This window comes from Oncorhynchus nerka, linkage group LG3 (genome assembly GCF_034236695.1).
Source record: "Oncorhynchus nerka isolate Pitt River linkage group LG3, Oner_Uvic_2.0, whole genome shotgun sequence".
NCBI lineage: Eukaryota > Metazoa > Chordata > Actinopteri > Salmoniformes > Salmonidae > Oncorhynchus > Oncorhynchus nerka.
In genome coordinates, this window is record NC_088398.1 from 75,647,263 (window position 1) to 75,660,636 (window position 13,374).

The 13,374-nt window shown below is 46.7% G+C and overlaps 1 protein-coding gene across 3 annotated transcripts in view; it reads left to right on the forward strand.

Annotated features, from left to right (window-relative positions):
• LOC115113475 (anion exchange protein 3-like) overlaps window positions 1-13,374 on the forward strand; it is a 136,025-nt gene that overhangs the window by 71,604 nt on the left and 51,047 nt on the right. The window contains exon 1 of one of the 3 annotated variants that reach the window (XM_029641179.2): window positions 8,999-12,536. The exons of the other annotated variants lie outside the window; for them this stretch is intronic. Within the exon in view, the coding sequence (XP_029497039.1) occupies window positions 12,176-12,536 (361 nt within the window). The 5' untranslated portion in view covers window positions 8,999-12,175. Of the gene's footprint in view, window positions 1-8,998; window positions 12,537-13,374 lie in introns of those variants that run through there. 3 annotated transcript variants of the gene reach the window in all.

Sequence of the window (13,374 nt, forward strand, 5' to 3'; positions counted from 1 at the left end):
AATTACATTGAAAAAACTACATGACAAAATACCAACCCTCCAAACCAAAAAGGTTTGGATATCCTCAATAAAATGATAAAATATACAGACCACAAACTCCAATTGGCTTTACTTAAACTCTGTAACATCATCCTCAGCTCTGGCATCTTCCCCAATATTTGGAACCAAGGACAGATCACCCCAATGTTACTCTAATAACTACCGGGGGATATGCGTCAACAGAAACCTTGAAAATCCTCTGCATTATCATTAACAACAGACTCGTACATATCCTCAGTGAAAACAATATACTGAGCAAATGTGAAATTAGATTTTTACCAAATTACCGTACGACAGACCACCCTGCACACCCTAAGTGACAAACAAACAAGCCAAAACAAAGACAAAGTCTTCTCATGCTTTGTTGATTTAAAAAAAGCTTTTGACTCAATTTGGCATGAGTCTGTTATATAAATTGATGGAAAGTGGTTTTGGGGGAAAAACATACAACATTATAAAATCCATGTACACAAACAACAAGTGTGCAGTTAAAACAGGTCTGTGGAGTACAGCTTGAGCCCCACCCTTTTTACCTTTATTTTACTAGGTAAGTCAGTTAAGAACAAATTCTTATTTTCAATGATGGCCTAGGAACAGTGGGTTAACTGCCTGTTCAGGGGCAGAACAACAGATTTGTACCTTGTCAGCTTGGGGATTTGTACCTTGTCAGCTTGGGGATTTGAACTTGCAACCTTCACAGTTGCTAGTCCAATGCTCTAACCACTAGGCTACCCTGCTGCCCCACCCTCTTCAACATACTGTATATCAACAAATTGGCAAGGGCACTAGAACAGTCTGCAGCACCCGGCCTCACCCTACTAGAATGTAAAGTCAAATGGCCGGTACCCACTAATGATCAAAATCCCGAAATGAGAAGTTAAATTCTACAACCACCTAAAAGGAAGCGATTCCCAAACCTTCCACGTACAGAGATATTAACCTGAAGAAGAGTCCCCTAAACAAGCTGGTCCTGGGGCTCTGTTCACAAACACAAACAGACCCCACAGAACACCAGGACAGCAACACAATTAGCCCCAACCAAATCATGAGAAAACAAAAAGATAATTACTTGACACATTGGAAAGAATTAACAAAAACATTTGCAAACTAGAATATTTGACCCTTAACAGAGAGTACCCAGTGGCAGAATACCTGACCACTTTGACTGACCCAAACTAAAGGAAAGCTTTAACTATGTACAGACTCCGTGAGCATAGCCTTGCTATTCGAGAGGCCGCAATAGGCAGACCTGGCTCCCAAAGAGAAGACAGCCTATGTGCTCACTGCCCACAAAACGAGGTGGAAAATGAGCTGCACTTTCTAAACTGACAAAGGTATAACCACATTAGAGACACGTATTTCCCTCAGATTACACAGAGCCACAAAGAATTGGAAAACAAATCCATTCTTGATAAGCTCCCATATATATTAGGTGAAATACTAAAGTGTGCCACCACAGCAAGAATATTTGTGACCTGCTGCCAAAAGGAAAAGGCTACCAGTGGAGCACAAACACCATTTTAAATACAACTTATATTTATCTGTTTATTTATCTTCACTTTCATACTTCAACTATTCGCGCATTGTTACAACACTGTACATATCCAATAATATAACATTTGAAATGTCTATATTATTTTACACATTTTGTAAGTGTAATGTACACGGTCAATTTCTGATTGTTTAATTCCATTTTGTTTATTGTCTATTCCACTTGCTTTGGCAATGTAAACATAGAGTATGTTTCCCATGCCAAAAAGCCCTTTAATATAGATAGACCGGAGTGAGAAAGAGAGAAAAACAGACCGGAGAGAGAGACATACAGATCAGAGAGAGAGAGAGAAACAGACCAGAGAGGGAGACATACAGATCAGAGAGAGAGAGAGAAACAGACTGGAGAGAGAGACATACAGATCAGAGAGAGAGAGAGAAACAGACCAGAGAGGGATACATACAGATCAGAGAGAGAGAGAAACAGACCAGAGAGAGAGAGAGAGAAACAGACCAGAGAGAGGGAGAAACAGACCAGAGAGAGAGAGAGAAACAGACTGGAGAGAGAGACATACAGATCAGAGAGAGAGAGAGAAACAGACCGGGGAGGGAGACATACAGATCAGAGAGAGAGAGAGAGAGAAACAGACCGGGGAGGGAGACATACAGATCAGAGAGAGAGAGAGAGAGAGAGAAACAGACCGGGGAGGGAGACATACAGATCAGAGAGAGAGAGAGAGAGAAACAGACCAGAGAGGGATACATACAGATCAGAGAGAGAGAGAGAGAGAAACAGACCAGAGAGAGAGACATACAGATCAGAGAGAGAGAGAGAAACAGACTGGAGAGAGAGACATACAGATCAGAGAGAGAGAGAGAAACAGACCGGGGAGGGAGACATACAGATCAGAGAGAGAGAGAGAGAGAGAAACAGACCGGAGAGAGAGACATACAGATCAGAGAGAGAGAGAGAAACAGACCAGAGAGGGATACATACAGATCAGAGAGAGAGAGAGAAACAGACTGGAGAGAGAGACATACAGATCAGAGAGAGAGAGAGAAACAGACCTGAGAGGGATACATACAGATCAGAGAGAGAGAGAGAAACAGACCGGAGAGAGAGACATACAGATCAGAGAGAGAGAGAGAAACAGACCAGAGAGAGAGACATACAGATCAGAGAGAGAGAAACAGACCAGAGAGAGAGACATACAGATCAGAGAGAGAGAGAGAAACAGACTGGAGAGAGAGACATACAGATCAGAGAGAGAGAGAGAAAACATACCAGAGAGGGATACATACAGATCAGAGAGAGAGAGAGAAACAGACTGGAGAGAGAGACATACAGATCAGAGAGAGAGAGAGAAACAGACCAGAGAGAGAGACATACAGATCAGAGAGAGAGAGAGAAACAGACCAGAGAGGGAGACATACAGATCAGAGAGAGAGAGAGAGAAACAGACCAGAGAGAGAGTCATACAGATCAGAGAGAGAGAGAGAAACAGACCAGAGAGAGAGACATACAGATCAGAGAGAGAGAGAGAAACAGACCAGAGAGGGAGACATACAGATCAGAGAGAGAGAGAGAGAAACAGACCAGAGAGAGAGACATACAGATCAGAGAGAGAGAGAGAAACAGACCAGAGAGAGAGACATACAGATCAGAGAGAGAGAGAGAGAAACAGACCAGAGAGAGAGACATACAGATCAGAGAGAGAGAGAGAAACAGACCAGAGAGGGAGAGAGAAACAGACCAGAGAGAGAGAGAGAAACAGACCAGAGAGGGAGACATACAGATCAGAGAGAGAGAGAGAGAGAAACAGACCAGAGAGGGAGACATACAGATCAGAGAGAGAGAGAGAAACAGACCGGAGAGGGAGACATACAGATCAGAGAGAGAGAGAGAGAGAAACAGACCAGAGAGGGAGACATACAGATCAGAGAGAGAGAGAAACAGACCAGAGAGAGAGACATACAGATCAGAGAGAGAGAGAGAGAAACAGACCAGAGAGGAGACATACAGATCAGAGAGAAGAAACAGACAGACCAGACCAGAGAGAGAGACATACAGATCAGAGAGAGAGAGAGAGAAACAGACCAGAGAGGGAGACATACAGATCAGAGAGAGAGAGAAACAGACCAGAGAGAGAGACATACAGATCAGAGAGAGAGAGAGAGAAACAGACCAGAGAGGGAGACATACAGATCAGAGAGAGAGAGAGAAACAGACAAGAGAGAGAGGGAGACATACAGATCAGAGAGAGAGAGAGAGAGAAACAGACCAGAGAGGGAGACATACAGATCAGAGAGAGAGAGAAACAGACCAGAGAGGGAGACATACAGATCAGAGAGAGAGAGAGAGAGAGAGAGAGAGAGAAACAGATCAGAGAGAGAGAGAGAGAAACAGACAAGAGAGAGAGGGAGACATACAGATCAGAGAGAGAGAGAGAAACAGACCAGAGAGAGAGACATGCAGATCAGAGAGAGAGAGAGAGAGAGAGAGAGAAACAGACCAGAGAGGGAGACATACAGATCAGAGAGAGAGAGAGAAACAGACCAGAGAGAGAGAGAGAAACAGACCAGAGAGGGAGACATACAGATCAGAGAGAGAGAGAGAAACAGATCAGAGAGAGAGAGAGAAACAGACCAGAGAGAGAGGGAGAGAGAGGGAGACATACAGATCAGAGAGAGAGAGAGAAACAGACCAGAGAGAGAGGGAGAGAGAGGGAGACATACAGATCAGAGAGAGGGAGACATACAGATCAGAGAGAGAGAGAGAAACAGACCAGAGAGAGAGGGAGAGAGAGGGAGACATACAGATCAGAGAGAGAGAGAGAAACAGACCAGAGAGAGAGAGAGAAACAGACCAGAGAGGGAGACATACAGATCAGAGAGAGAGAGAGAAACATACCAGAGAGAGAGACATACAGATCAGAGAGAGAGAGAGAAACAGATCAGAGAGAGAGACATGCAGAGCAGAGAGAGAGAGAGAAACAGACTGGAGAGAGAGAAACAGACCAGAGAGGGAGACATACAGATCAGAGAGAGAGAGAGAAACAGATCAGAGAGAGAGGGAGACATACAGATCAGAGAGAGAGAGAGAAACAGACCAGAGAGAGAGAGAGAAACAGACCAGAGAGGGAGACATACAGATCAGAGAGAGAGAGAGAAACAGACAAGAGAGAGAGGGAGACATACAGACCAGAGAGAGAGAGAGAAACAGACCAGAGAGGGAGACATACAGATCAGAGAGAGAGAGAGAAACAGATCAGAGAGAGAGACATGCAGAGCAGAGAGAGAGAGAGAAACAGACTGGAGAGGGAGAGAGAAACAGACCAGAGAGGGAGACATACAGATCAGAGAGAGAGAGAGAAACAGACCAGAGAGAGAGACATACAGATCAGAGAGAGAGAGAGAAACAGATCAGAGAGAGAGACATGCAGAGCAGAGAGAGAGAGAGAGAAACAGAGCAGAGAGAGAGAGAAACAGACCAGAGAGAGAGACATACAGATCAGAGAGAGAGAGAGAAACAGATCAGAGAGAGAGAGAGAAACAGACCAGAGAGAGAGACATACAGACCAGAGAGGGAGAGGGATGCAGAGCAGAGAGAGAGAGAGAAACAGACCGGAGAGAGGGAGAAACAGACGAGAGAGAGAGAGGGATGCAGAGCAGAGAGAGAGGGAGACATACAGATCAGAGAGAGAGAGAGAAACAGACCAGAGAGAGAGAGAGAAACAGACCAGAGAGAGAGGGAGGGATGCAGAGCAGAGAGAGAGAGAGAAACAGACCGGAGAGGGAGAGAGGGAGACATACAGATCAGAGAGCGAGAGAGAGAAACAGACCAGAGAGAGAGGGAGACATACAGATCAGAGAGAGAGAGAGAAACAGACCAGAGAGAGAGAGAGGGAGACATACAGATCAGAGAGCGAGAGAGAAACAGACCAGAGAGAGAGAAAGGGATGCAGAGAGAGAGAGAGAAACAGACTGGAGAGGGAGACCTACAGATCAGAGAGAGAGAGAGAAACAGACCGGAGAGAGAGGGAGAAACAGACGAGAGAGAGAGAGGGATGCAGAGCAGAGAGAGAGAGGGAGACATACAGATCAGAGAGCGAGAGAGAGAAACAGACCAGAGAGGGAGACATACAGATCAGAGAGCGAGAGAGAAACAGACTGGAGAGGGAGACATACAGATCAGAGAGAGAGAGAGAAACAGACCGGAGAGAGAGAAACAGACTGGAGAGGGAGACATACAGATCAGAGAGAGAGAGAGAAACAGACCGGAGAGAGAGGGAGAAACAGACGAGAGAGAGAGAGGGATGCAGAGCAGAGAGAGAGAGGGAGACATTCAGAGAGAGAGAGAGGGAGACATACAGATCAGAGAGCGAGAGAGAGAACAGACCAGAGAGGGAGACATACAGATCAGAGAGCGAGAGAGAAACAGACTGGAGAGGGAGACATACAGATCAGAGAGAGAGGGAGAAACAGACGAGAGAGAGAGGGAGAAACAGACCGGAGAGAGAGGGAGAAACAGACGAGAGAGAGAGGGAGAAACAGACCGGAGAGAGAGGGAGAAACAGACGAGAGAGAGAGGGATGCAGAGCAGAGAGAGAGGGAAACAGACTGGAGAGGGAGACATACAGATCAGAGAGAGAGAGCGAAACAGACCGGAGAGAGGGAGAAACAGACGAGAGAGAGAAACAGACGAGAGAGAGAGAGGGATGCAGAGCAGAGAGAGAGAGCGAGAGAGAGGGAGAAACAGACGAGAGAGAGAGAGGGATGCAGAGCAGAGAGAGAGAGCGAGAGAGAGGGAGACATTCAGAGAGAGAGAGAGGGAGACATACAGATCAGAGAGCGAGAGAGAGAAACAGACCAGAGAGGGAGACATACAGATCAGAGAGAGAGAGAGAAACAGACCAGAGAGAGAGACATACAGATCAGAGAGAGAGAGAGAAACAGACCAGAGAGAGAGACATACAGATCAGAGAGAGAGAGAGAAACAGACCAGAGAGAGAGAGAAACAGATCAGAGAGAGAGACATACAGATCAGAGAGAGAGAGAGAAACAGACCAGAGAGAGAGACATACAGATCAGAGAGCGAGAGAGAGAAACAGACCAGAGAGAGAGACATACAGATCAGAGAGAGAGAGAGAAACAGACCAGAGAGGGAGACATACAGATCAGAGAGAGAGAGAAACAGACCAGAGAGAGAGAGAGGGATACATACAGATCAGAGAGCGAGAGAGAGAAACAGACCAGAGAGGGAGACATACAGATCAGAGAGCGAGAGAGAAACAGACCAGAGAGAGAGACATACAGATCAGAGAGAGAGAGAGAAACAGACCAGAGAGAGAGAGAAACAGATCAGAGAGCGAGAGAGAGAAACAGACCAGAGAGGGAGACATACAGATCAGAGAGCGAGAGAGAGAAACAGACCAGAGAGAGAGACATACAGATCAGAGAGAGAGAGAGAAACAGACCAGAGAGAGAGACATACAGATCAGAGAGCGAGAGAGAAACAGACCAGAGAGAGAGACATACAGATCAGAGAGAGAGAGACATACAGATCAGAGAGAGAGAGAGAAACAGACCAGAGAGAGAGACATACAGATCAGAGAGCGAGAGAGAGAAACAGACCAGAGAGAGAGACATACAGATCAGAGAGAGAGAGAGAAACAGACCAGAGAGGGAGACATACAGATCAGAGAGCGAGAGAGAGAAACAGACCAGAGAGGGAGACATACAGATCAGAGAGAGAGAGAAACAGACCAGAGAGAGAGAGAGAAACAGACCGGAGAGAGAGAGAGGGATGCAGAGAGAGAGAGAGAGAAACAGACCAGAGAGAGAGAGAGGGATGCAGAGAGAGAGAGAGAGAAACAGACTGGAGAGAGAGAGAGGATGCAGAGAGAGAGAGAGAAAACAGACTGGAGAGGGAGACATACAGATCAGAGAGAGAGAGAAAACAGACCAGAGAGTGAGAAACAGACGAGAGAGAGAGGGATGCAGAGCAGAGAGAGAGAGCGAGAGAGAGGGAGACATTCAGAGAGAGAGAAACAGACCGGAGAGAGGGAGAAACAGACGAGAGAGAGAGAGAGAGGGATGCAGAGCAGAGAGAGAGAGAGAGAGAGAGGGAGACATTCAGAGAGAGAGAGCGAAACAGACCGGAGAGAGGGAGAAACAGACGAGAGAGAGAGAGGGATGCAGAGCAGAGAGAGAGAGCGAGAGAGAGGGAGACATTCAGAGAGAGAGAGAGAAACAGACCGGAGAGAGGGAGAAACAGACGAGAGAGAGAGAGGGATGCAGAGCAGAGAGAGAGAGCGAGAGAGAGGGAGACATTCAGAGAGAGAGAGAGAAACAGACCGGAGAGAGGGAGAAACAGACGAGAGAGAGAGAGAGAGGGATGCAGAGCAGAGAGAGAGAGAGAGAGAGGGAGACATACAGATCAGAGAGAGAGAGCGAAACAGACCGGAGAGAGGGAGAAACAGACGAGAGAGAGAAACAGACGAGAGAGAGAGAGGGATGCAGAGCAGAGAGAGAGAGCGAGAGAGAGGGAGAAACAGACGAGAGAGAGAGAGGGATGCAGAGCAGAGAGAGAGAGCGAGAGAGAGGGAGACATTCAGAGAGAGAGAGAGGGAGACATACAGATCAGAGAGCGAGAGAGAGAAACAGACCAGAGAGGGAGACATACAGATCAGAGAGCGAGAGAGAAACAGACCAGAGAGGGAGACATACAGATCAGAGAGAGAGAGAGAAACAGACCAGAGAGAGAGACATACAGATCAGAGAGAGAGAGAGAAACAGACCAGAGAGAGAGACATACAGATCAGAGAGAGAGAGAGAAACAGACCAGAGAGAGAGAGAAACAGATCAGAGAGCGAGAGAGAGAAACAGACCAGAGAGGGAGACATACAGATCAGAGAGCGAGAGAGAGAAACAGACCAGAGAGAGAGACATACAGATCAGAGAGAGAGAGAGAAACAGACCAGAGAGGGAGACATACAGATCAGAGAGAGAGAGAAACAGACCAGAGAGAGAGAGAGGGATACATACAGATCAGAGAGCGAGAGAGAGAAACAGACCAGAGAGGGAGACATACAGATCAGAGAGCGAGAGAGAAACAGACCAGAGAGAGAGACATACAGATCAGAGAGAGAGAGAGAAACAGACCAGAGAGAGAGAGAAACAGATCAGAGAGCGAGAGAGAGAAACAGACCAGAGAGGGAGACATACAGATCAGAGAGCGAGAGAGAGAAACAGACCAGAGAGAGAGACATACAGATCAGAGAGAGAGAGAGAAACAGACCAGAGAGAGAGACATACAGATCAGAGAGCGAGAGAGAAACAGACCAGAGAGAGAGACATACAGATCAGAGAGAGAGACATACAGATCAGAGAGAGAGAGAGAAACAGACCAGAGAGAGAGACATACAGATCAGAGAGCGAGAGAGAGAAACAGACCAGAGAGAGAGACATACAGATCAGAGAGAGAGAGAGAAACAGACCAGAGAGGGAGACATACAGATCAGAGAGCGAGAGAGAGAAACAGACCAGAGAGGGAGACATACAGATCAGAGAGAGAGAGAGAAACAGACCAGAGAGAGAGAGAGAAACAGACCGGAGAGAGAGAGAGGGATGCAGAGAGAGAGAGAGAGAAACAGACCAGAGAGAGAGAGAGGGATGCAGAGAGAGAGAGAGAGAAACAGACTGGAGAGAGAGAGAGGGATGCAGAGAGAGAGAGAGAGAAACAGACTGGAGAGGGAGACATACAGATCAGAGAGAGAGAGAGAAACAGACCAGAGAGTGAGAAACAGACGAGAGAGAGAGGGATGCAGAGCAGAGAGAGAGAGCGAGAGAGAGGGAGACATTCAGAGAGAGAGAAACAGACCGGAGAGAGGGAGAAACAGACGAGAGAGAGAGAGAGAGGGATGCAGAGCAGAGAGAGAGAGAGAGAGAGAGGGAGACATTCAGAGAGAGAGAGCGAAACAGACCGGAGAGAGGGAGAAACAGACGAGAGAGAGAGAGGGATGCAGAGCAGAGAGAGAGAGCGAGAGAGAGGGAGACATTCAGAGAGAGAGAGAGAAACAGACCGGAGAGAGGGAGAAACAGACGAGAGAGAGAGAGGGATGCAGAGCAGAGAGAGAGAGCGAGAGAGAGGGAGACATTCAGAGAGAGAGAGAGAAACAGACCGGAGAGAGGGAGAAACAGACGAGAGAGAGAGAGAGAGGGATGCAGAGCAGAGAGAGAGAGAGAGAGAGAGGGAGATATACAGATCAGAGAGAGAGAGAGAAACAGACCAGAGAGAGAGACATACAGATCAGAGAGAGAGAGAGAAACAGACTGGAGAGAGAGACATACAGACCGGAGAGAGGGAGAAACAGACGAGAGAGAGAGAGGGATGCAGAGCAGAGAGAGAGAGAGAAACAGACCGGAGAGAGGGAGAAACAGACGAGAGAGAGAGGGATGCAGAGCAGAGAGAGAGAGAGAAACAGACCGGAGAGAGGGAGAAACAGACGAGAGAGAGAGGGATGCAGAACAGAGAGAGAAAATACTTGAATCAGTATCATGTTTATTGTACATTTTTTGTTTATTTCACTTTTATTTATAATCTATTTCACTTGCTCTGACAATGTAAATGTTCCCATGCCAGTAAAGCCCTTTGAATTGAAATTGAATTGAGAGTGAGAAAGGGAGAAAGAAAGAGAAAGAGGGAGAATATATTTGATTGCATTCTCCAGGCCATCAACACCTTTTGAATGTCATTTAATTGGGAGAAAGAGAGGGAGAGAGGATGGACCATTTTGGCAAATAGATGGGCAGCACTCTCTGGTCTATCCCATGATCCTGCGGCAATAATTAACACGAGATCAGTGGTCGATTCTCCTTGACAACGACCCTGCCCCAGGCTCTTCCTGCTTTTATCCACCCAGCATGGGAATCATTGACCGGCCGCTCAGACTAGATTAAAATGGAACCAGAAACAGACAAGCTATCAGATGTAGGGGACGGACAGAAAGATTTCAGGCTATGCCGCATATATCCATTAGCTCATGTATTTTCCACCTCTTCCACTTCGATGAGTACATATTGTAATTCAGTCACAGCACACAGAAGTGTATTTATCATGCAGGATGATAGTTTAATGTGGTACTGGTTGATGGTTTGATGTTTCGTGATGGTTAACTTACTTAAGCCATAGAATAGATTTTTTTAACAGGACATAACTTTCATTAATTACTATTCCAAACAAATGAATCTTCTCCCCGTGACCATTGACTTGTTCAGCAGAGTCTTGTCACAGTAAAACGCCCAGTATAGTACTGCAGTTTATTCTAGAACTGCAGCAGTCATGACAACCATTTCAAATGGTGACAGAGGTTTGCCCTGTCTTGCCCGAGGCACTGTGAGTTCCATTGCCCCACTGAGAGTGTACTTGTTCATTCACTGTGAGTAACATGGCTGATGTGGGCTACCAATGGCTGATGTTGGCTACCAGTGACCATGCTTGACACAATGCTGTGGAGCAGGCTTGCTTTGAAGCATAACCAACATGTGCTTATGTTCAGAATGCCTCTAAGCAAGTGAAACGCACACACACATACACATTCGCACACACACACACTGTAAACATAGGTTTGAGGAAAGGTCAGTGTTCAACTCAGGTACCCGTTGTGGGCGAAGGATGACAGGACATTAGAAGTAATCATCGTTTCCATGGAGACAGTGCTGGAGACAGGCTCTTGCTCCTAACCAGAGTTCCATTCTGTACAGAGGCAGTATGACTACTGTTTTTCTGTCTCTGTGTCTGTGATAGGGTATAATGCATTTTTCAGTTGTTTGGATGATTTCTGAGAGAAGAAGAGAGCTTTCACTTCCATGTTTTTTTCTTGAGCCTCTGGTTTAGCCTTGACTGTGCTCCTGCTGCCTGCCCTGGCTGTGACAGGGTGCCATGGAAACCAAAACGGGGGTGCGTCACCCCACCCGCATGCCCCGCCTCATCCCAGCATCTATCCCAGGATCAATGGATGGCCGGCACCACGGAAACTGGTGAATTAGCCCAATAGATTAGAGGAAGGTCTGAAAACAAGTGCTGCACTTTGTATCAATACTTATTTTTGGAATGACAGCTTGAGCCAGTCTGCTGCTGAATCGTCCCCAGCCGAAATCTACTAGAGAAACCACTACTACCTCTGTCTACGCCACTGAGAGGACAGCAGCAGTGTGACATTTCTCTTCCACTTTTGAGTTTGATTGGGACGCTAAGAAGATAAATATCTGCTTTTAGTAGTCTTTTTTTTTTGTCAGCTTTTTTTTTTATCCCAAACCGTTATCTAGTGGACTTCCAGTGACAGCAGATACTTCATACGAGGACCTATTTATAGTAGTCTGCAGATTGGACATAGCCTTTTGGTAACCAGCAGCCACTACTTCAGCTTGGCTTGTGCTGGAGCTTCTGTTCCTGACGAATATCAACCCCATCAAAACACAGAACCTCTCTCTGGTTCCGTGAGGCTCAGGCTTGGCTAACAGCTAACACCAACAAACGGTGAGGAGCTGCAGGTGAGAGAACGCCAGAACCCTGGATGAGCAGGGCGCCCACCCGGAGTGGGGTGGGGAAGAGGCACCACAGACACAGTCACAGACCCAGGAGATGACAGACCCCACGGGGCAGGAGAACCAGGGACCACCAGCCCCTTGTCCAGAGGTGGTGGTGGTGGGGGAAAAACACCCAAAAACCAAGACGACCACCAACATTCACACACCAGGGACCTTGGGCACCCCACACCAGGGCCCCTCTGTGAACCACCGGCACAACGAGGTTGTGCACCGCGCCTCTCAGTTCAACATGGAGGGCTTGGAGGACTTTGAGGAGTTTGTGTTGAATTTCGACGATTATGACCTGCTTGAATCCATCCATGACCACCTGGGGTCCCCTGAGGACGCAGTCCCCCTGGAGCCCGACCATGGCCAGCTGGGATCCCCTGAGAACCCAGAACCCTTGGGACCCATCAGTAAGTACCAGGGTCCCCCCCCCAGAGGGAAGCAATGTGTGGCCATGGAAGAATGGGAAAATTAGCATTACGTTGATCTTCATTTAGGCTAGGGTAACTGTATAAGGAAATGACAATCATACATACATTATGTTGCTGCTAGTTACTCTGCTAGTTACTCTGCTAGTTACTCTGCTAGTTACTCTGGCAGAGTTCTATAAAATGTGACTGTATGATTTAATCACGAATGAGGAGTCAGTGTGTGATAACCTTTTTTGTTTGGTATATTGTTTCCAGATAAGGTTCTTATTTATCAATATTAGAACGTTTTATTCTCAGATGCATGGGTCTCATTCAAGCATGTCTGATGTAAAGTGTAACTGTTGATATATCTAGTTACTATTTGCTTAATTGTTTTGTTTTTTCATTAACATACACTGAATTTTTGGAAACAAATTATTGCAGCATTTCCCAAACTCTGTCCTCGATACACCAAGGGTTACACTTTTAGTCGTGTCCCCCCCCCCCCTCCCCCAACACTACACAGCTGATTCAAATGATCAAAGCTTGAAGATTAGTTGATTCTTTTTAATCAGCTGTGTAGTGCTCGGCCAAAATGTGCAGCCCTTGGAATCCCGAGAAGCACGTTGGGGAAACCCTGTATTATTGGTACACTTAATGGTTTCCCTTGGCTATAAACACTTTATCTCTGTTTACAGACATGCGTCATCATTCCCATTCACTAATGTACTTCAGAGCAACTCCAACATTCCAGTAATATTACGTAGCTGTTTCCGTACTAACGAGTGTGAGTCTGACGTGATGGAATAGCACTCTGCCCTTTTGGTGGAAAGCCCTG